The sequence below is a fragment of the Amaranthus tricolor genome, chromosome 14 (assembly GCF_026212465.1).
Source record: "Amaranthus tricolor cultivar Red isolate AtriRed21 chromosome 14, ASM2621246v1, whole genome shotgun sequence".
Classification (NCBI taxonomy): domain Eukaryota; kingdom Viridiplantae; phylum Streptophyta; class Magnoliopsida; order Caryophyllales; family Amaranthaceae; genus Amaranthus; species Amaranthus tricolor.
The window spans coordinates 5,049,340-5,072,826 of record NC_080060.1 but is presented as its reverse complement, the minus strand read 5'-3'; the positions used below and the strand labels follow the sequence as shown (position 1 = coordinate 5,072,826).

The window sequence follows — 23,487 nt, the reverse complement described above, 5'->3', positions numbered from 1 at the left end:
AACGTGCGACTGTGCGTCGCACGTTTTGTGCGACTTCTATTTATTTATTTTTTTTTTTTAACTTCGAATTATAAAATTTATTTTGTTTAATTAAATTATTTTATTTTAATCTATTGTTGTGCTATAATAATGGCATTTTATTATAATTATTTTGTAGAAATAATTATTTTTTAAGTTATTATTATTTTGATATATTATGATAATGTTATTATAATTATTATTTGCAGGACTTTGAAAATTTAGGAGATAATATAGATTATTCTGATAGATTTGTTACCGATAGAGAATTTGATTCTGTAGATGATTTACATACTTGGGCTAATGAGATAGCACTAACAATTGGATTTCAATTTACACGTGCTTCATATAAAAAAAAAGAAGGGCGTTCTAGAGTGAGTCTGTACTTAAGATGTCACCGTTACGATAAAAGAAGTGTTGATTTGCATAACTTAGACAATGCTCCCCGACCAGGTTCCAAAAGTAGGGGTTGTGGGTGTAAATTTATGATTTTAGGAACTAGTCGTAACCCAAAGGAAAGACCTTGGACGGTTAGAGTGTTTCCTGGTGAAAAAGGAATACATAACCACCCGTTCTTCATGTACATAGATGGTCAAATAAGAATAAATAGGATGACTGTGGATATCAGGCAGCACATACGAGATCTAAGTGCAACTGGCATGCAACCAGCATTTATAATGTCTTCAATTAGAAGAAATTTTCCTCGTTTTTATGCTAGTATGAATCAAATTTACAATGAGAGACAATCAATCAGGAGAGAAGAGATGGATGGTAGGACTCCTCTTCAACACTGTCTGTATATGGCCACGGAGCATAATTATGTAGTTTGGAGGGACTTGGATAGTGAGGATCAGTTGACTAGATTATTGATTGCGAATCCAACTTCTATCCAGATGCTACGTTCGTGGCCCCATGTTGTGTTGATAGACACAACGTACAAAACGAATAAGCAAAAGTGGCCCCTTTGCGAAATCATTGGAATGACGCCAACGAATCATAATTTCTTGGTTGCATTATGTTTGATGCGAGATGAGGCGGCTGTGTCTTATTCTTGGGTGTTGGAGAGGTTGAGGGATATTTACGGGACAGTCCAGACGCCGGATGTAATCGTAACGGATCGGGATGAGGGTTTGTCTGCAGCTATTCATGCTGTCTTTCCAGGTAAACATGTTTTAATTATTAATTATCGTCGATCTATGTATTATATATTTCTGAATTAATTTTAAATTTATGTTTAATGCAGATGTACGACATCTATTATGCGTATGGCATATTGGCAATGACGTGGAGAACATGGTCGATAAATTGTGTGGCGGCAAGAAAAATCAACAGGGCCAGTTATTCAGGCAAACAAAATGGAACCCCTTGGTTAACAGTATGACGATCGCCGATTTTGAAAACAGATGGGAAGGGATTGTGTCCACTTGGTCGACTAGGAACCGGAGAGTCGTGCGATATTTGGCAGGAACATGGATTCCTCACAAAGAGAAATTTGTGCGTGCGTGGACGAATGATTGTTTGCACTTGGGTAACCAGACTACCAGTAGAGTTGAAAGTCAACACTCTCTTCCTTCAAGTACTACTTGGGTAGCGGTAATAGCTCATTCGATACGCTGTTTAAAAGGGCGCACGCACAAATTACGAATCAACAATCAAAAATAAGACAAGCTCTTGAGGAATCTAAGAATTCCATTTCAAGGACGTCGCGACTAAATTTTCTACGACCGTTGTATCGTCATGTTTCTATATTTGCCTTGGAACTATTGATGATGGAGCACAACCGGATGTTAACCCTGGGCAGTTGTCTTTTAGAAAAATGCGGTTGTGTCATTCAAAAAACCCACGGATTACCATGCGCGTGTTACTGTTACTTGTCTATCAGGTCTAATGGTGCTTTGTACTTGGACGATATACATCCGTTTTGGAAAACGTTAAAGTATTTAGATGCAGAAGAAGACGCCAACGAAGAAGTACGGCACGCAAACGCCGATGATAAAGAGTACTTTCAATCGTTGGTGGATGAAGTTTTAAAATCCGACCCCTCAGTACTACGACGCGTCTCTCAGGTACTTGAACATGAGCTACACCCCGATGGTGACGACATACCTGAGCCCGAAGCAAGTCCACCGAGGAAAGGAAGACCAATGACAAGCAGAACCTTGAGGAGAAACAAAAGTGCGTTTGAGTACAATAGATCGTACTCAAGGGGTCGCGGATCAAGATCATCATCACGCGGGAGATCCAGTGGTAGATCAAGCAGCCGGTCGTATCAATCGTCAGTTGGAATTAACTTCAGTTTCAACTTATCAGGTACCCTTATTTCTTTTCATTTAATCTTATATGTTTTATATCAATATTGGCGTAATGATATATTGTTATTTTTTCAGATGGTGCAGCAGGACGTGATTTTTCACTTTTTCCGTGGCCAGATCACATTCCATTTATTCTTCCGCCATATCTGTTTGATTGGATTGATGTTATAGGTGATGGTAATTGTGGATTTAGAGCTATTGCCGCCACAGAGTTAGGGGGTGAGGAAGCATGGCCTCTGTTACGACGTGCAATGAGTTTGGAAATGGAAACGCATAGAGAACAATATGCACGCTTATATTTATCAGCTGATTCGGTGGAGGATGCTATATTCAGAGTTGGTGCCCACAATAAAGGACCTGCTCCGTACGCTCACTGGTTGGAAGTGACAACACTGTATTCTGCAGCAACATTTTTAAACATAGCAATTGCGTATTATGGCTCTGCGGATGGTCATCCAATGTACAATTGTTTAGTGCTTCCTTTAAGAAGAACAGGGGGAATGCATGGCGTAAATAAACTTATACATATTCTTTGGGTAAACGGGAATCATTATGTTCAGCTTTTAATGAACGATGATTCATCTCCACTGCCGCCAGTCCAACAAAATTGGAGAGCAGCTAACAATTCATGTGCAGATTTAGAAAGACAATATCGTAATAGGATATCACTTTGGAGTAGAATGTGCAACATACAACGACAACAGCATAATAACACCGCCGGAGACGCGGTGAATTTAGATTCTCCATAGTGTTTAGATCCGCCGGAGTCCACTCCACCTGCTCACAATGAATATAATACATAATCAACATAACATCTCTGCCCTTGACAAGTTAAACAATTAAGTTTGAAGTCATGTACAAAACCTGTGCCTCTGTCATGGCATCCAGTGTGCTCCTACAGTCTATCAGTCTGCTCAGCTCGCGGATTGGCTTCGGCGGGGACCACATCTCTGCCCTTGTCTTGTTCGGCATGTCAGCTTGACGCGGATGGGGGCGGAAGGCTGGGAAGTACTCGTAAATCCATGTCTGCAACAGTGTCAGGCAACCAGCAATAGTCTTGCACCCAGTCCTTGTCGCCATACCCAGTTGGCGATACATGAGAGCAAGCGTCACTGCACCCCAAGCAATATCAGCCTAATCAGCGGTAACAGTAACAATAGGGTGAGGACGCATCCCGACTCTAGTCTTATCCACGAGCAACGTGGAACCTACTATAGCCATGTAGTAGGCGGTACGTTGAGTATCCATAGACTGAGAACGGTGGCATAGCTGCAACAGTGCACCAACATTAATGCTGCCGCTTGTGAAGTGCCCCTTCGCACGCAGCTCCGACAATGGCATACCAAAAAGGCCGGCCAGGCCAAGCTGCCATTCATTATCAGACGGTTGCACGGGAAGTGAACCGTCAATGCCAATTCCCAAGATGCGTTGCACGTCTTGCAACATTATGGTCATCTCCCCCCACGGCATGTGGAAGGTGTTGGTGTCAGGCTGCCACCTTTCCACAAATGCCGTAATGAGAGCACTGTCGATGTGCTGGTGCATTATATACGGCAGACGACCAAGGGGAGTACCAGGTAACACCCTGTACAATTCATCAGACATGTCCTGAAGTCTAATGATTGAATCCAACGTTTTCTTCCGAGCACGACATTCCAAAATCGGAGGGGTGCGCTCCGATCCCTCAAATATAGCCTTTGCTACGTGCCCACCGTAGCTGGGTATTAAAGTAGTATCAACAGGGCCCCCGGGCTGGGCTGATGTGATTAACCAGTCCGTGTCCGCGGACTGCGATCGCCTCCTCCCCCGTGGAGCCGCATCCTCAGCCTGGCTTACTCCTGCCTGATCAGAAGTGCCACTCGAGCCCTGCCCTCTGATCTTGAACTTAACAGCATGGCCTCTTACGATCGTCCAATCAATAGGATGACATGCAGACTCATCCTGACCAAGAGACTCTTCCCGACTAAGAGACTCGTCGTAATCAGTATCATCGTCACCTGAGCCGACCGTATGACTATGTAGGCTACTTTGGCGCTCAAAGCGACTACGCACTTGCTCTAGGGTACTTGAACGTTGGGCCTGACTATGTATGGCCGCTTGTTCTTGCCTTGCTCGCCTTGCAGATCCCGTAACCCCCCTCTCATGGGGATCACCTCTCAGTAAAGTAGGCCTAGATCTATTGCCGCTTAATAAACCTCTAAAAAACCCTTTTCCTTTACCTTGATTTCCAGCCATTTACTAGAATTTTCATAATTTAAATTAAGACAACATTTTAAATTACTTAAAATCAAATAAATTAAAAACAAGCAACACGTAAAATATTTCACATTTACAAACAATTAAACAATTATTATATTCATAAATATTTAAACAACTCAAATTTAATAAATTAATTACACTAAACAAATTCATTACAATAAAAAAAAAAAAAAATTTGAAAAACCGGTCGTACAGTCGCACATTTTGTGCGACCGGTTCGTGCGACCGGTTTCAATTATTATTTTTTTTTTCTTTTTCGAATACGTAAATCAATAACTACTTCTTACAATAACATTATCATAATACATATTATTACAACATTTACTAAATAACATTAACTAACAACAAACTCTTTCAAAAATTAAAAAAAAAAAAAAAAAAAAAAAGGATTCGGCACAGTCGCACAAAACGTGCGACTGTACAGTCGCACGTTTTGTGCGACTGTGCCGAATCCATTTCTTTTTTTTTTTCCTTCGATTGATTTAAAAAAAAAACTTACCTCGAATTTTTGTTGACGATTTCGATTCCAAAGTTTTAGCTCCGCTTAATTTTATGTGAAGAATTTGATTTTATCGAAGTGATGAAAGTGTTATTGAGTGGATTTGAAGTGTTTTTATAGAAGTTATAAGCTTAGTGGCATTTTCGTAATTTTTAAAATTTCAGGGGTAAAGTCGTAATTTCATTTGAGGGGGGGTGGCGATAAAATGAAAATGGTGACGACAAATAAGAAATGGGTTGAATTTTATTATTCAATGGCATCTCATCCTCTTATTGTACTTCTCTACATAGATTTAACTATAGATCATCATTCTTAACTCATATATAGGCACACTAAGATATTATTTTAAGTCAAAAAAATTCTTTCAAAAAAAAATTTAAATAAATAAAGTTGTCTAAAATTGACCTAATCAACCAAAATCGAATACAATTCGACTCGATCAGGGTTAATTCACATACAAGTCGAATCAAATTGTCAAGATAATTATATACATATATAAAAACAATAATAACACCAAAACCTACTCGAAAGCCCGAATATACACTTCTACTTGTGATTATCTTGCCCTTAAGAGCTCAATCTTTATGTCCTTATCTACGTAATGTAGTATCATAATTTTATTTATTGCTTTAGTAACAACTTACATGTCTTCACTTGACCTTGTAATTTTAATAAATCAATGTTAAATAAGTGTACAATAATGCATTATGAAAATTCAATATACACCAACTTACAATCTATTTTAAAAACAATAGATTCTAAATAGCAAATATGAAAAAAAAATAATAAAAAAAAAAATCAATACACATTTTCCTGAATTTAAAAGAATTAACAAACCTAAATGATGCTAAAGTTACCAATAAATGTAGTTTCTTTATATACCACAATAAATTTTAAATTTAAGAGATTTGAAAATATAAAGAAATACAATTTTTATTTTTATACATAAAATTTAACTCAAATGGATTTTAAATCATTATTTTATATTGAATTTAAATTTAACTTTACACCCATCCTAAAAAAATAACTAAAGACATCTTATTTATGTTTTAGAGAACTAATATTTTCTGACTTACCTAATGATGACATGACTAGTTATTGGACTTCATTGGATTTTGACTGAAATCCTTTGATAAGTTGGCGGCTTAGCGTAAAAAAAGAGTTTCTCACAACCTCTCTAAGGAACCATTGACACTATTTTTTTTTTTAGCAATTTTTATTGTTACTTTTGACATTCGATTTAATTAGTGTAGTTGTATTTTGTCATCATGTGATTGTTTTCATCATGTTATATTCATTCAAAGAAAAAAAAATAGCTAAAAAATTTCTAGAAAAAATCATAAAAATTAAAAAATAATTTAATCTTTTATAAAAATAAAAAAGAAAAGAATATTAGTTGGTGTTCTTGTTTTTGCCTTTGTTTTTTTACCTAGTTATTTTTATTTTATTTATATATATATTTTTTTATTTTTTATTTTATGTTTAAGGTAACATTGTATAGTAGTATGTAAGTTGGCGGCTTTAGTTTTAGTTACGTCTTTTTGTTGTAGGAACCTATCATTCCAAAGAACAATTTTAGAGTCGGGGGACTGGTGCGTCATCTCTTATGGATATGAGTTGTCGCTTTCTTTTTCTTCTCAGATCTCGATCACAATTTTCTATGAGCAAAATACACTATTTTCGATGACAATGAATCTTTTTAAAAAAGAACTTGATCAGATCAAGTGTGGATCAATAATTTTTATTTAAAAAGTTATAGAACACTCTTTCCAACTAAGTTTTCAATTTTATTTTACTTTCTTGTGAAACTAAACAATAAGAAATTCGAATAATATCTTTTTCTAAAATCAAACACATCTTTAATTTAAACTCAACTTTCTTAATGTTAAACTCTTATTGCACAAATTATTGAAATTAGGGACGAATGCAAAATAAAATCAAATAATATCTTAGAAAGTATTGTTAAAGAATATTGATAGTAAGACTCAAACCAGAGACAATACTATCACACACTAATATTTTAAATAACTCAATCAATACACTTAGGGGCCGTTTGGTTCGCACAAGGAAATCGGAATGGAATGAGGAAAAGGAATGAAGGAGAAAGGAATAAATTCCCCTAATTTGGCCTAGTCGTTTGGCTGTGTTCAAGAAACGAAATGAAATGCTTATTGATTCCCTTTGTGACTGTTTGGTTCAAGTTAAGGAATCAAATTATAAGTTTTTAAATTTTTTTATATTTTTTCCAAAAATAACTAGTTATTATATGATAAACTTGAAAAACTTATTTTTCAAAAAAATATCATTAACATGTATCATCTTTTCCTGTAATATGAAGAAAAAAAAACATAACTCTAAATAATATCTTTCTAGCTCCATTGATTACAAATAATAATAATAATAATAACAACAACAACAACAACAACAATAATAATAATAATAATAGCAATAATAATATAAATAAAATTAATAACAATTTTAAAAAAAAGAAAAAAATAATCAGTCGTACAAAAAGTGCGACTGTACCTAGGTCGAGTCGCACTTTTTGTGCGACTGGTTTTTTTTATTTTTTTATTTTTTTTTAGTTTCGAATTATGAAATTTTTTTGTGTAATTAATTTATTTTTTAAGTTGTTGTTATTTAAATAAATGTTGTAATAAATTATTTTACTTTAATATAATATTATATTATGATAATGTTATAATAATAATTAGTTTTGAATTTAAATAATTTATATGAATGTTTAATTATTTTTTAATATAATAATAATATATTAATTAAAATTTAGTTGTTAATTAATTTTTAATTTTTTATTAATAATTTTTTTATTAATTTAGTTGATAATAGTGTTATTAAGTCCAATGGCAAATTCGTATTTTTAAAGTCCAAAGGCAAATTCGTAATTTAGTTAGGGAATGGCGATAAAATGAAAAAAGTGGCGAATTATAACAATACCCATAAATCAAAGTTCAAATGTTAAGTGATGGGTAATGAAGTGGGGAATGAGAATGAAAAAGTCTTGAGAAGGGTGGGAAATGAGTGGAATACTTTTGAATAAACACAAAAATAAAAAAGGGGAAAGAAAATGATAGAAAGTGGCAAACAAACAACAACAAAGAGAATTAAGTCTGTCCATTTCCTTTCCCTTTGATTATTACACCCAACCAAATAGCCCCTTATTAACAATTTTTAAAAATATAACTTGCATTGAACCAAGATGAATACACCTGTGTAAGAATTCATTTAGATAAAAGAAAATGAAAGTGGGGTGATTAAATAGTACGTGTAAAAAAATAGACTTGTTTGTTAAAAAGGACCGCCTTTAGTTACTTGTTCAACTGACTAATAATTTCCTTCATAGTAGAGACGATGAATTTAGACATGTAAGAAAAACGCAACTATACGTCATGTATTCAAACAGTCTTGCTCTTGCGTTTTACATGATTATTTATTTTTTTGATTGTTTTCAAATTAATAAATTAAAAGATTGCACAAAACACGTTTTATGGTAGTGCATCCAGGACCAGCTCCAAACATCATTTTTGTAGTTGACAGCAAAATCATGCTAAATCAGTAAGAACCAACCAACCTACATACATAATACAAGTTTAATTGGTAATTACTTACATAAATTAACTGTACAATACTACCACAACCCTAGGTAAAATCCGCGTCTAAACACCGAGAATGTTGTACTCAAATTACGCCCCATCCACCGCTATCTTTCATACGACAGGGCAAGCAAATGGAATTTACTCAACAGCTAAGTCATACGATACGCAAGCACTTACATTAAAAAGCTGGTCAGGGATAAAAGGGCTATTTACAAGATTGTTACCGGCTGCACGGCCAATATAATGCCTACTTGCAGTTCAGGTATACAGATATTAATTATGTATATATGGCTTGAAGCCTAAAAGACTCCAGAATATGGCCAAAATTGGGAGTAAACAGTCTTGAAGACGGTTTCATTGCAAAGCCTCCCCCCCAGTCACAACAATATACCAGAGAATTGCAGATATGAGATACGCCTATATGGATGTCGGCTCAGGAAACCTGCCAGAATATGGTAATGGCACGGAAATTAAACACATTCCATCAGCGGAAAAAAGAGTGGTCAGCGTCTAGCAAAAATGTCGACTGACTCACCTAATACAGCAATGCAGGTCATATTCTAATGGCTTTCGGCATTAGATGCTGAGGAAGGTATTGATTGTTTCGCTTCTTTTGAATCTGAACCTCCTGTAGCTGGAGTGTTATCTTCACTCCGGAAGTTCAACGTCCTAGGCGCCATCTTTTGTACTTCCTCCTTGGTGTAGATAAAAATCTTGCGCACCATGCCACAGAATTCCCTGTCAATATGAAAACAAGGATTTAGTATTGAACTTGTTAAACAGACTTGAGAAATGCTTTACGTGAGAAGAAAGCAACACATACTGCCATGGATCATCACCAACCAGCATCATATCACCCTCATCATCAGTGTAAACGATAAGCCAATTCTTCTCAGAGGTCTTGAGTGCACCATTAAAATCAAACAAGCGATCCAATTCTTCAACCAACTGATCATAGTTATTAAACTTTGAAAGGTCCACTGATCTCCCAAGGGCAATTCCCTGCTTATGTACCTGAAAAGGGAAAAATACATCATTTGTGTTGAAGATAGCAAGAGATACAAGCCAATAAAAAGGGGAACGGAAGAAAAACAGAGGGAACCTCAATCAGTATAAAACTGAAAGTACCTTAGTACAGCTTCGGCAGGATCCAGATCCACCCTGACCTTTCGATTGTGAATCCCTCAAAAGTGATTGGAAATTCGGCATTTTCTTTTCCTGCTCACTGCTAGCTGGCATGTTTTCCATTTGTTTGGAGCCTTTGAAATGTTCTGAAATAAGATCAGACTCACTGTTGTGCAAATGATGCGACGAGGGAGACGGAAGAGTTGCAGACTCCTCAACACTTCTGCTCAAAGCACAAGGGTCTTGTGTTGAAGGGCTACTAATGAGGGGAATGCCAAATAATTTACAGCTCCAATCCTTTGGTTTCATAGGTTCCTGCTCAATCTGACGTGTTGCAACATCTCTGGAATGAGCATGATTATCGAAACAGGATGACGGCGGAGGCATCATCCAGCTTACATTCTGATGATCAATTCTCTGACCACGAAACATGGGCATTTCATCAAAACCTCCACACCTCGCAATTTCTTGGTCTTGATATGAAACATTTCCACTTGGTGAATGGATCTTCATAGTAGATTCTGACAAATTTAACGAGAGGTTGGCAGGCATTGTGGACCAGGAACATCCCGGCATGCTAAACTTCCCATCTTGATTATGTAAATGCTTTTTCATTGGTGAACTTACAGCAGTTTGATAAGGTGAGGGGAAACAAGAAGCTATTTCTTTTTGGACACCAAAGCTCGATAGCAGATCAGCAAATGCTGGTTCAGGCCTAATGGAAGACATCCAATTTTCTGACAGATATTTCCGTGAAGCATTGGGGTTATTGACTTTTTCTTCATCAACTGAATTGGTCCACCCATTTGGTTTCTCAACAGTTTCAGACTCGCTGCTGTTTGCAAGGCTGGGTTTCAAGGTCGAATACTCCTGACTTTGCAAGACCCTTGAAAACCTGCCTCCATGTGAAGTGTCTGCTGCCACTTTAGAAAAACCTGGATAGCCACAAAGCAATTGGTCAACACTGAGTGACCCCTAATATTCAATGTTATGCATCAAGCAGTGAAATAAGACAAAAGATTACCTTCTCGTGTAAGAACAGAAGAATCAGAAGATTGAGTCACCAGATTTGCACGAGGCCTCTTAGCTCTAGTCACTGGAAGGGGATTTATTGTCGGAGGAGTCAGAGCAGGTTCAATTTGCCAGGGAGAGACCCTGTCTGGACGAGGTATAGTGGAAGTTTCATCCCAGCGAACCTTTCCAAAAACAAAACAAAGAAGTTTCTTAACTACTTGTAAAGTAATTGACACAGAAGGCTTGGATCATAGAAAATTGCTCACCTTCAAAAACCTCCATTTCGAGTCTCGCCACCTATTGGGATCAGCATCTTCAAGGCCAACAATTGTGCCTGTAAACCTACAAGAGCACACACGAATAAAAGTCCAATGCAATCTTCAACATATTACACAACTTTAAAAAGAGCAGATTGCAAAAATATGTACAAAAAGGTCACGACACATCATATATTATGACCTCCCATGTCTACTATAAAGAGGGAGTAGGGTTACATACATTACATTTATGACTAAATATCGATAGCTACGAGAAAAGTACCTTTGTTCCGGAGCCTCTTCCCCTTCAAACCTCATCTTAAATCTCATCCCTATGGAATACTGGTTTTTCACAGATTCCATGTACTGATTATATGGAACAATGAATTGAGCAGGACTTGTCCTGCAAGAAATACAAGTTTCACTCGGTTTGTAATAGCAAGTACAAAATTCTGAAAGCATTTCTAAAGGAAGTAAATAAATGAAATTTATCAGAAGAGCAGTAGCATTAACATGAGTACTTGACAAATGAACACACCTAGGTTTGTAGTAAACAGTAAACATGGTCCCAGAGTTGTAAGCATGCCAAGCTGTAGCCAAAACACCAAGATGCATGCTGTGACTTGATATAACAGAAGAAGGCACAACACCCTGTTGCCTCATAGCACGTCTCACTCCAACACGAAGTTCATTATTCTCGCCTCTGGAACATTCAAATTTAAAAATTAATAAACCCAACTTTGAACAATAGCATGTTTGAGCAGTTTGAAAGAGGAAGAGGTAGGACAAATGTAACTTGGATAACAGGAGTGTGGAAGGATATAAAGAATTGTGATGGGCATGAGCAAACAACACCGAATGGAGGATAATATACGAAAGATGGCCATTGAAATAGATTTTCCAGTTGTAGATAAGTATTAGATAGGGCCGAATCATCATCTTTGCTAGCAAACATTTCCCCACGTTGATTTATTTTGGATCATGTAGCCACTCTTCTTTTGTTGAAAATAAGGTTTTAGCATTGAATCGTAAAGAAAAGATAGCAAACCTGAGAAAAATAAATGCATCACCAGCAACAAGTCGTTTTGAGCTAACAAACACACTCCAACCACTTTGAAGCAGATGCCTCCTTGGTTGACCTGACATACAAAAAATTAAACAAAAAAGTTTTAAGATACCCACTAAAAGTTAGGCCAAAAAAAAAATAATTAACAAGTTAGAATTGCTGAGAAAAAGAAAACAGATTGCAAACCCAAAAACCTCACACCAAAAAACATCATCAGTCTGCTAGGTACCAACACCGAAGACTCTAAGCAATAAAAAACATCAGTGAATAGATCATTTACCCCGGAAAATATGCCTGAAACACCATTTATTTCCATGTAGATCCTTGGCTTCCAATTCTTGCGTTGGTGGTTGTCGGGACATATCCTACAATATGCAAAAAACATTCAATCACCAACAAATCTCTAAGAGAACAATCAACATCCATAAGAACAGGTGAGCAATTGAATCTCACCAAGGGAGGAAGACATTCATCAGCATGTCGTCTAAGCACAGAGAACCCTCCATGAGTACTCGTATCAGAAGCAGTCAATGTCTTACAAAACGAATGGACATGAAAATGCGGCTGAGGAGGCAAGGGAGGCTCGTTCTCCACCAAATTCTCTTCACGCTAATGTCAACAAAAAAATCACATTAGTACCACGTATAACAATTACTTCCACAAAATTTTACGCAATTTTACACAAATAACAGTTGGCTTACTTGAGGCAATAGCATCACTTGAGCATAAACCTCGTCTGTATCCGGTTCAGCCTGCATTTTTTTACATCACAAAAAAAAAACAGATTTTCATTAAACCTCAATATATACTTACTATGTAACAATAAATATCCGAAATCAAATTCACAAACCTTCAATTGTACATCAATAACACGGCAGAGGATCTTCGAAGGAAGATTATACATAGGCATTTGCTGATCAGCACCTTGATTAGTAGATGCTTCTACCTAATTAAACCCCATAAACATCAAGAAAATTGTTTTTTTTAATGATACCTCCAAAATTGACTAAGTAAACAACAGTAGCTACACAAATTGACCAAGAAAAAATCCACAAACAGCTACAATTTCTTTGTGAAAATGAAGGAGAAATTCTAAACATCGATCCATAAGAAGCAATAACTTGAAAATAATCTCCAACTATTTTGGGAAATTTCAAATAACTTTAGTTTTGTTTAGAGAATTATAAAATTGAGAATCCAAACCTGTTCTATATGTCCTTGAGGAAAGTAATAAACAAGTTCATTTAGACGAGGCACTGTCACCAAAGGTCCAGCACAAGCATGCCACAACGCCTTATACAGCGCTGTTTCCGGATCCACTGCAAAAGCCAAATTATTCTTTTATTAATTTAAACCCTAAAAATAAATTAAACACATGATAATTTAAACTAATCCCTAAAAAATTAAATCATAATTTATAAATAAATAGTCATTTTAAACAAAAATAATAATAATAATAATAATAATAATAATAATAATAATAATAATAATAATAATAATAATAATAATAATAATTAAAAAAAAAAAAAAAATTATCCACCGAAATTTACCTTTTCCGACGACATTAGATTGTTGGTGGTGTTGCTGTCCACCATCTTTAATGGCGGAACCTTCATCTGTAGCTTTGATCAATACTTCCGATGAACTCATTTTTTCCGATGAACTAAGAGAATTAAATTGTACAGAAAAAAGATTAATTCAAGACAGATCTACCATCTGACACCTGTATATCTTCTGGTAAGCTCAAAAAGACGAAGAGCAAACGCTTATCCTCTACAGAATCCAATAACAAACAGAGGAAATTTCTACTGAAGGTCTTGTGAAACGATATGAGTATGAAAGACAAAGCAGATGTTGAGAAGTCGTATTCTTCCTCCTTGGTTTCTCTGTGTACTTCAAGTATAAGAAGATAGAAGAGATAATAGAGGAGAGAGGAGAGAGGAGAGGATTGTCTGTCTGGTTGTTAATGGCGGAATTGAACTGAAAATGGGGGATGGGATGGGTGGAGTGTCTGAGAGTAGGAGAAAAAGAGGAGAGAGAAAAATGGAGGAAAAGGAAAAAAGGAGGGTTATGTTGTGAGTTTGTGAAGGGGAGAGAGTTGCAATTATTACTAACCATGGTCAAGAGAAACGGGTGAAACCCGCTGAATCTTGAATTTAACCGGAGCAACCGGTGATTATTTTAATACGAGCAAAGGTTTAATGAGAATCGAACTCAAGACCTGAATAGTTGTACCAAGATAAAATCGATTCTTGAATAGTCAATTAAATTTTTTGAGAGAAGAAGAGGGTTATATGAATCGAACTCGTAATGTTTTCTTTAAAATTATACTGATTTTTAACTAAAGACAAAACCTAGTTGTACGGTGTGATGTATTCCCTCTTTTTCACTAATTTTGCTTAAAATACCTAGAGTGATACTATTTTATACTCATTAGATTTGCATCAAAGAGAAACAGAAAGAGAGTAATTTTTAAAAAGTGGTAATAAATAAAAAGATAAAATGAATTATATGAATGAAATTATAAGTGAATTAATAATGTAAGAATGAGATTAAAAGAAAGTGGTAAACTATTGTCCAAACGTAAAATAATGAAAATTACGTGGGACAAAACAAAATAAAAATGCTGCAAATTCAATAAAGCAAATGGAAGTATAAAAATAAAAAAAATATTTATATGAAATAAAAAAATAAATTAAATAAATAAAAATTAATAACTAAAGTTCGACATAGTTAAAAATAGAAATAAAGCAAATAAAATGGAACACGTAAAAATGTAAATATGAAAAATTTTGTGAGTGGGATAGAATACAAATACACGCCCCTTTTCCATTGGTTGGGAAATGGGGGGTCTTTCTTTTCTTTCAGACAACAATTTATTACTGTTCGGCTGTTCCTCTTTAGTCTTTGCCGCTGTCTTCAGATATGGGTCTGTCTTATTGAAGTATTTTAAGTATTTTGTCCCACCATATACACTTAAATTGACCAATAGATGCGTAGGTAAAATTTAAAAAATTAGATAAAAATAAATTTACCGAGGTAGTGGGAGGATATTGTTAAATGACATAGAAAATCACTAGGGGGTATTTGATCATAGGTTTTTACTTTAACTTTTTTTTGTTTTTGCCTTTTATTTTTTTTATTGGTCAAATAGCTTAAAAAAATATTTGGTCGATGACTTTTACATCAATCAAAAAATTTGCTTTTTAGTTAAAATAAATAAGCTACTTCAGTTAGTTTTTTTGTGTTTTTAGCTCGTGGACCATTTTTGCTATAATAAACAGGCAATACCCAAAATTTACTATTACCAAAAATCTCCATAAATAGTGGGTTTTTTTAGCCAGCTTAAAAGCCAACAAAAACAACCAATATTTCCACTTAGTCAAACAAGCCAATTAAAAAAAGACAACAACCAACAATTAATTGTTAAACACCCATAGATTTTGTATGAATTTAGTCTATACAAAAATAATATATACTAACTTAAATTTAAGAAGTGTGAGTAATTAATTAGCAGATGAAAGACTAAGTAATATGAATTTGTAAATGTAAGATTAGGAACTGGTGCACAATAAATATAGCGTGGATCAAATTGAAATTAGAATTTTATTAAAAAGATAAGTTTAATGCATGTAATTAAACTAAAGAAAAAATGTTAATCATAATTAAAAAAAATTATGTAAATTAAAAATAGATTAGTGCTTATGTATTGAACGGTTATTATAATTTTTTGACATATTTGTTAAAATACGAAAATTATGCTTTATTTAATTGTTGTTCTATAAATTTAATTACTAATTTAGTGGCGTATGGGCCCTAGGTACTTATAAAATAAGGTAGTAATTATCATTATTAACACTTTGACTTAGTGAAATTGCACAATTTAATTACACAACCAAATTCAATGCATATGAAGGAAAAAATTGTCTATTTTTTCGTGGGCCCTAGGTACAGGTAGAGGTGAACACGGTCCGGTTTTGTCTGGTCTGACACTAAAATCAGACCAAACAAAAAATTCCGGTCTGAAAATTTTTCGGACCAGACCTGACAGAACCAAACCGTTTTACAACGGTCCGGTCTGGTATGGTCTATGGTTTTTTATTTTTATATTTTCATCCAAATTAATACATGTATTTATGCAAATATTTCATACTTACAATTAATAAATATAATAATTTGTAATTAGTTGATAACATCAACATCATTAAGTATATATTGCTATATAAAAATAACTACATCTTAAAATATCTAGGTAGCAACTTAATTTTTTAAATTCAAAATTATAATTTTTGACCATAGTACGGTTTGCGATCCGGTCTAGTCTAAAAAATCGAGATCAGACCGTAAACCGTAATTTAATTTGAAAAAAAAACAGGCCAGACCATTTAAACCGTAGAGCAGACCAAATACTAAAATTTTGGTTTGGTCCGATTTGATTTACGGTTTAGACCAAACTTTGTTCAGTCCTAGGCACATGCCCTTCTTGCCTTTGCCTAGGGCCAACCCAACGTATTTTAAGTTACGTAAAATGTTTTATTAATTTTTTTAATAATAAATCATTTTTATAAATAATAATGAATATCATTTTTTTTTGAAAGAACGCGAGGAGTTTTATATAAAAATATTGAAAAAAAAAATGAATGATCAATATTTACTATTCCCTCTATTTCAAAGAATTAGCCCAATTTTCTTATATACAAAAATGAAAAATAAAAAGTTACACATTTGATTGCATAAAATGTAAAACATTATTAGTATAATAAAACGAATAAAGTACTAGTCACAATCTTAACAGATCGATTTTAAAAAATCATAGTTAAAATCAACAATAAAATTATTGTCATACGATTTAAAAAATTTGCATTTTAACATTTAATTGAAATGAAAGTAAATTGATTTTATTAAAATAAATTTATATTAATGCAATTTTTTTATTAAATTTCTAAAAAAAATCTCACATAAATATATTTTATCTTTAATATGTACTTCAAAATCTAATTTAAACTTTTTTTTAAAATGGACAAATTTAAAGTGGACAAATAAAAAGAAATTGAGGGAGTAAATTAAAATAGGTACCCCTAGGCCCTAGTAGATTGTACAGCAAATCATGTTGAATCCACAAGCCACGTTAAGTTTAATCTTTAGTATAAAAACGCCATATTTGAGCAAACATAGGCTTGTGGAGCTTTAAGTTCTACAAACTTTTCCCCACCTTACTAGGACCACCAACTACTCCCAACTCCCAAGTCTTATTCACAATGTCCTTGTAAAATATTTTGGGCTCTGATATTTAAGAGGTTTGAGACAAAATATTAATTATAAAATTATAATTATTAAATATATTATTACAGGTCTATAATTATTAAATAAACAATAAATTTTGGAGATGACATTCACGCATCACCCTCGAGGTGAACATGCCTATATCCCAATCGAACAGCGAGTTTGACTCCTAATTTTGCAGCATATGCTTCAGCAATATCCATGTTCCAGAGGCTTTTTGATCGCCTAACACAAACAGCTAGAAGTGCACCAGATGCATCACGAATCACCACACCAAGACCGCGATCCCATTGTCCCATGTGAGCATCAAAATTAACTTTAACCCAGCCATTAGCCTGGGGAGTCCAAGCTTGAAAGGAGGACCAGCAGGGTGGACGGTTTGTAATGGACAACTTGCTTCGATACATGTTGAACTCCTGTATAAGCTAGTGAAATTGAATCATACATTCTACCTCATCAATGGTAGTTTGTTGGAAGATGAACTTATTCCGAACATACCATGCCGCCCAAACAGTAGCAAACACCAAAGCTTGTTCTTCCCATGTTGTGTGATCAAGTGTCCAAAGACAAAAATCAAGGAGAGAAGTCCGGGGAGCATCACTTATAAAGGAGGAGCAAGGATAAGAAAGCCACATATTCTCGATCTTTGAACAGTCCACAAGCGCATGAAGGGTTGATTCATGAGTAGCATCACATCTGGAACACATCGGGGAGGTATTGCAGAACCAATTATAGCGACAAGGTTAACAACCAAATAGCCTTTGCATGCCCTCCATAAGAAGTGTCGTAGCTTTGGTGGTCCCGAGAAATTCCATATTTTGTCCCATCATTGTGGCAGGCTAGCATTCAGTACTTAGGGAGCGGTATAGCTTGTTTTGACAAAATACAAGCCATTTTTTTAAGGCCACCAGTACATGGAGTCGTTTGGGAAATTATTAACTAGTGGGATGGAAAGGATTGCATCAACAATCTCCCTGTCAAAAAGATCTTCAAGCATATCGATCCGCCATTCGCCTACGTCACGATCAATGAGATTCGAGACATATGTGGGTCCTTCGGGGTTGAGGGAGCAAAAACCACTACAACATTATTTTCCATGGGCACCTATTTATCTCCGAATATTTGGATAGAACAACCATTACCAACACGCCACGCTAGTCTCTCCTTCAAAAGAGCTTTTGACCCCCAGATGCTTCTCCACGTAAAACTTGGATCAAATCCCCGAAACGAGCCTAGGAAATGTGAGTTTTTGTAGTAATGAGCTTTGAAGACCTGGGAAACCATTGTGTTGGAGTCATCCATTAGCCGCTAGGCTTGCTTAGCTAGAAGAGCATCATTGAAGATTTTTAGATCACAAAAGCCCAAGCTGCCATGACATTTAGGCATGCACAAATTGGACCAACTGTGCCATTGGATCTTACGTTCATTCTTATTCGACCCCCACCAAAATTTCGCTATCAGGGATTATATATCATAAAGGAGACCATCTGGAATTCTGAATAAGCTCATCATATAAGTTGGTATGGGTTAGACCACAACCTTTAATAATACCTCCTTACCAGTTTTCGAGAGGAATTTTTCCTTCCAACCTTGTAATTTCTTCCAAATGCGTTCTTTAAGGCAGGAAAAGATGGATTTCTTAGATCTTCTAATGATAGTAGGGAGACCAAGATACTTAGCATGTCTATCCACTTCCGTCACACCTAGTTTAGTGAGGATCATCTGTCGAGAATCACGAGATACTCCTTTGCTAAACGAGATTTCAGACTCGTTGGCCCGATGCTCTTTCGTAAATACTAATAATATTACTACCTTCGAGCATTCCTGAAATAAAGCTTTTGTAAAGAGAATACTATCATCAACGAAAAAAAGATGTGAAAGCTTAGGATCTCCCCTGTAGATGCTAACACCATTAATACAACCCTCCTGGACCCTTCGTAACAGCAAGGATGAGAAAGCCTCTGCACAAAGAATGAAGAGATATGGGGAAATAGGATCCCCTTGTCGCAGACCCCTAATAGGAACAACATTACCATAGATTCGCCCATTAATCTTGAAGGAGAAAGAGACACTGGATAGGCAACTGAGAATTCTTCGAATCCATGCATCACTAAAACCCATACGTATTATCACCCGCTCTAGAAAAGACCACTCAAAGAGATCATACGCCTTACTCATATCGAGCTTAAGAGCAAAGGCATTTGACCTACCATTCACTCTTCTTTTCATAGCATGAAAGGCTTCAAAGGCTAATAGGGAATTGTCTGTAATAAGGCGACCCGGGATGAAAGCACTCGGATTTAGGGAAATCAATTTATGAAGAAATGGCTTGAGTTTGTTTGCCATCACTTTTGAAATGATTTTATAAATAACATTGCAGCAACTAATCGGCCTAAAGTTAGAAATATTTTTGGGGTCGTGACATTTGGATATTAGAGCAACATAGGTCTTGTTAACATCTTTGAGATCAATGTAGCCATTCCACCAATTACAAACAAAAGAACAAACATCTCCACCTATAATGTCCTAGAATTTCTTAAAGAAAAGAGCGTGGAAACCATCTATACCTGGGGCTTTCGTCGGGTGCATTTGGAAGAGGGCCTTATGAATCTCCTTGGTGCTAGGCTTTGCATCAAGACTTTGCTTCATGTCATCAGATACATGGCTAGTCAAACCGGCTAGGGCTTTTGCAAACCCCACTAGATTAGATGAACTAAATAGATTGGCGTAGTATCCAGTAACTATGCTTTCCATATCATTGATCGTGGTCTTCCAGTTCCCATCACTGTCATTGAGACCCTTGATGGCGTTCCGACATTTCCGAGAAGAGGCTTTATAATGGAAGTATTTGGAGTTGCAATCACCATTCTTGAGCTCATTTACCCGTGAACGCATGTGCCAATATGATTCTTCTAATCTATGAAGGTCATCGAGCTCGAGAGTCAAAGATCTACAAGTTGCGAGCATGTGAGCGTCAGGGAACATACGCTGGGCTTTTTCCAATCCCTTCTCGGCTTTTTTTATTCTCTTGTGAAGCATACCAAATTTCTTAGAGGCCCAAGTTTGTAGCTTTTGGGCACATTCATTGAGTCTAAACTCCACACCTGCGCTAGTTTTTTCGCTCTAAGCGCCTTGAACCACATTACGACATTCATCATTTGAAAGCCAAAGGGACTCAAATTTAAACAGTTTCTGATCACAAGACACAACCTTTTTAACTTCAGTGTTTAAGACAATAAGAGCGTGATCTGAGTTATAGATGTTGAGATGCCTTACTTCATGCCAAGGGAACAAATTAATCCATAAATCAGAAGCTAGGAATCTTTCAAGAAGTTCACGTACAAATGAGCTAACAGTCTTACCCCTACGCCATGTGAAAGCACTACCACGAACATCCAAACCAATCAAGCCACAATCATCCAAACGATCACGAAAGCCCACCATTTCATTCTCCTGTCTCACACTACCACCTTCCTTCTCATGAGTAAACAGAATTTCATTGAAGTCTCCAAAGAAGATGCAAGGACCATCAACCGCATTCCTTACTAACCTAATCAAATCCCAAGTTTTTGATTTTTGAGAGCGATCAGGCCAGCCGTATGTACCGCACGCAAATCAGGATGTGTGATCATTTTTAGCATGTATCCTTAGAAGGGTATGGTGATCAGAGTATAAAATAGTATCAACCTCCACGTCCTCCACCACAGACCCATCCCACCAGATAAGCCAATGCTACTTAAACAAATACCTGAGCTAAAGCTACATTTATTACGAACCATTTCTAACCTATTGTTGTCTATTTTAGACTCCATAACAAAAACGATCTCCGGACGTTCTCTCCAACACTAATTTTTCAAAGTACGAACGATCAAGGGATTGGCTAACCCTTGACAGTTCCAACTCAAGATTTTCATTGTTCTTAGCTGTGTTGATCTCCGTCGATCACCGCTACTTCATGAAGGTTATTAAGAGAGTTTTCCATACCTGAATTCCGCCTTTTTTTTTATTAATGGTCACATCTGCCATAATCACATCATCATCATTGCATTTTCTTTTCTGAGAATAATTTTCTTCCGTGTTATTAAAGGTAGGAGAAGATTGAGCCTTTCTTTGATACCGAGACATGCTTCTTTCATGGACCTCACGTCGTTTTATTTTGACAGTCCTAAAGGTTTGGAGGGGACTGTACCAATATTGAATGTAGTGCCTTCACTCTTCCCTGATAGTTCAACACTGATCAATGGGAGATGCTCCACTATATTATCAAGAAATGAAACACCAACGTCTTGTGTAACAGCAGCAAGGTTGGTCTCCAGTGGGGTAGTTGGTGTTTCCTTCAGTTCAATACCAGACCTGGAGTGGATAATTGTTGGGTTGGTTTCCACTACACTCACTGTCAATGTGTCATCAGGAGGGCCATAATCAGAGAAAACCCCCCTTACAGCTAGGGTAACAGCAGCAGATATGATAGGAGGATTATCATCTTTGGCCTTCTCACAACTGGGTGGTGTATCCTCCTTGGGTTTCGGCACAAATAGCTTTTTCTTGAGTTTGAGGAGATCAAATTCCTCTTTGTTTTTGTTATAGCCTCATCAAGGCGAAGCTTTAATATCTAGGCCCCATGTGCAACCCTTTTCTTTATCTTCATCATTCGTCACCAAGCAGACACGATCTGTATGGCTCATCATCCCACACATGAAGCAAAAGTGAGGGAGACGCTCGTATTTGAACGCGACATTCACCACATAACCACCTTGAACACGAACTTTCTGCATTTTCTTCAACGGCTTTGTAATATCCAGCATGACCCGAACCCGACGGCTTTGTTCGATTTCGAGAAAGTGGTCTTCCACCTCCATCACATCTCCAACTATGCTTGAAATGGCCCTAATTTTCTCATTTGAGCGGTCCCCAAATGGTAGATTATACAATCTAATCCAAAAGGGGGAGCGTTTTAGGGTAACCTCAGACGGTTGAGCGTTTTTCTCCATTTCTTACAACTCAAGTAACTTCTGATCAAAGCACCATGATCGTCTCTTTAAGACTTTCTCCTTATCTTTCCAGTCTAGGAATTGAAACAGGAATAAATTTGCACCCATTGAACGAATAATGACACCTTCTTAAAGATTCTAGACTTGTTGGAATGTTCTTTTGAGGGCTTCAGAGTTAAACGATTTGTGGGTTAAAAGCTTCCTGACAAGTCTCAAAGAGAGTTTGTCATCCTCTCCATCAGGAATGCTATCATTGAGATCAAGAATATCATTATCTCCAGGAACAATACTTAAGTGAGCACATTTCTCAGCAATCTCGTTCGCCATAGAGAAAGTGTAACCGTTTTCTCAAAATGGAAACGGTAGGGAACCCTAGTTTCAAGAGAGAAAACCCAACAGTAGTGGGTAGTTTGGCGGCTTATTATTATTCCTATCAACTTTATATGATAGGGGTACTTTGTAGAATCAAAAGGGGTCAAGTTATTCGAATAAATAATACCCCTACTTATATAACTTTAGGAATATAACTAGTTTAGGTTTTGGCCATTTACATTTATTTTTATTTTTTTTATTAAAGGGTCAGTTAAGGGAAGAGGGAGTTAGACGAATATTAAATCTAAAACCTTGCCTGAAAAAGATAATATTTATTCTATAATAATATAAACTTTTCTTTTAAAGTGTAAAATCAAATCACTTATGACTTACGTAGAAAATGAGGGATAATATAATTGTTGTGGACTTATTTAAAGTGGACTAAATTCACAAAAAAAACTTACTCATTGCTTTGTAACATCCCGGCTCAACAGATCAATAGTGACTATTCATGGAAGTTATAGACTGACTCTATAGATCAACACAAGTTATTTTCAGTGCAATTTGGCATCACTCGTGCGTACCTAAGAAAATTTACTAGGAGTTCACCCATCCTAAGATTGCTCATCATCAAACATGCTTAATTGTGGAGTTTTTAATAAATAGACTTTTTAAAAAAGCATATGCACCTTGTTAATATGGATTGTTTATCAATCATTTGTAAAACTTATTTCGAA

At 35.9% G+C, this 23,487-nt stretch overlaps 3 protein-coding genes across 3 annotated transcripts; 1 reads left to right on the top strand and 2 right to left on the bottom strand.

Moving 5' to 3' along the window:
* The first annotated feature begins 737 nt into the window (after positions 1–737).
* Positions 738–2,501, top strand: LOC130799213 (protein FAR1-RELATED SEQUENCE 2-like). Its single transcript, XM_057662320.1, has 3 exons — positions 738–1,179; positions 1,262–1,467; positions 2,406–2,501. The coding sequence occupies exons 1-3, from the start codon at positions 738–740 to the stop codon at positions 2,499–2,501; spliced, it is 744 nt and encodes a 247-aa protein (XP_057518303.1).
* A 1,040-nt stretch (positions 2,502–3,541) lies between these two features.
* Positions 3,542–5,162, bottom strand: LOC130799212 (uncharacterized). Its single transcript, XM_057662319.1, has 3 exons — positions 5,089–5,162; positions 3,883–4,568; positions 3,542–3,695 (listed from the first exon to the last, which is right to left on the bottom strand). The coding sequence occupies exons 2-3, from the start codon at positions 4,563–4,565 to the stop codon at positions 3,542–3,544; spliced, it is 837 nt and encodes a 278-aa protein (XP_057518302.1). The 5' UTR covers positions 4,566–4,568; positions 5,089–5,162.
* Positions 5,163–8,627: 3,465 nt separating this feature from the next.
* LOC130799110 (auxin response factor 2B-like) lies at positions 8,628–14,259 on the bottom strand. Its single transcript, XM_057662182.1, has 15 exons — positions 13,715–14,259; positions 13,368–13,483; positions 13,015–13,110; positions 12,866–12,916; positions 12,618–12,773; positions 12,445–12,529; positions 12,147–12,237; positions 11,637–11,801; positions 11,382–11,501; positions 11,108–11,183; positions 10,852–11,023; positions 9,831–10,762; positions 9,526–9,716; positions 9,238–9,440; positions 8,628–9,144 (listed from the first exon to the last, which is right to left on the bottom strand). Exons 1-14 carry the CDS (start codon positions 13,812–13,814, stop codon positions 9,263–9,265), a joined length of 2,529 nt encoding a protein of 842 aa, XP_057518165.1. The 5' UTR covers positions 13,815–14,259; the 3' UTR covers positions 8,628–9,144; positions 9,238–9,262.
* Between the last annotated feature and the right edge of the window lie 9,228 nt (positions 14,260–23,487).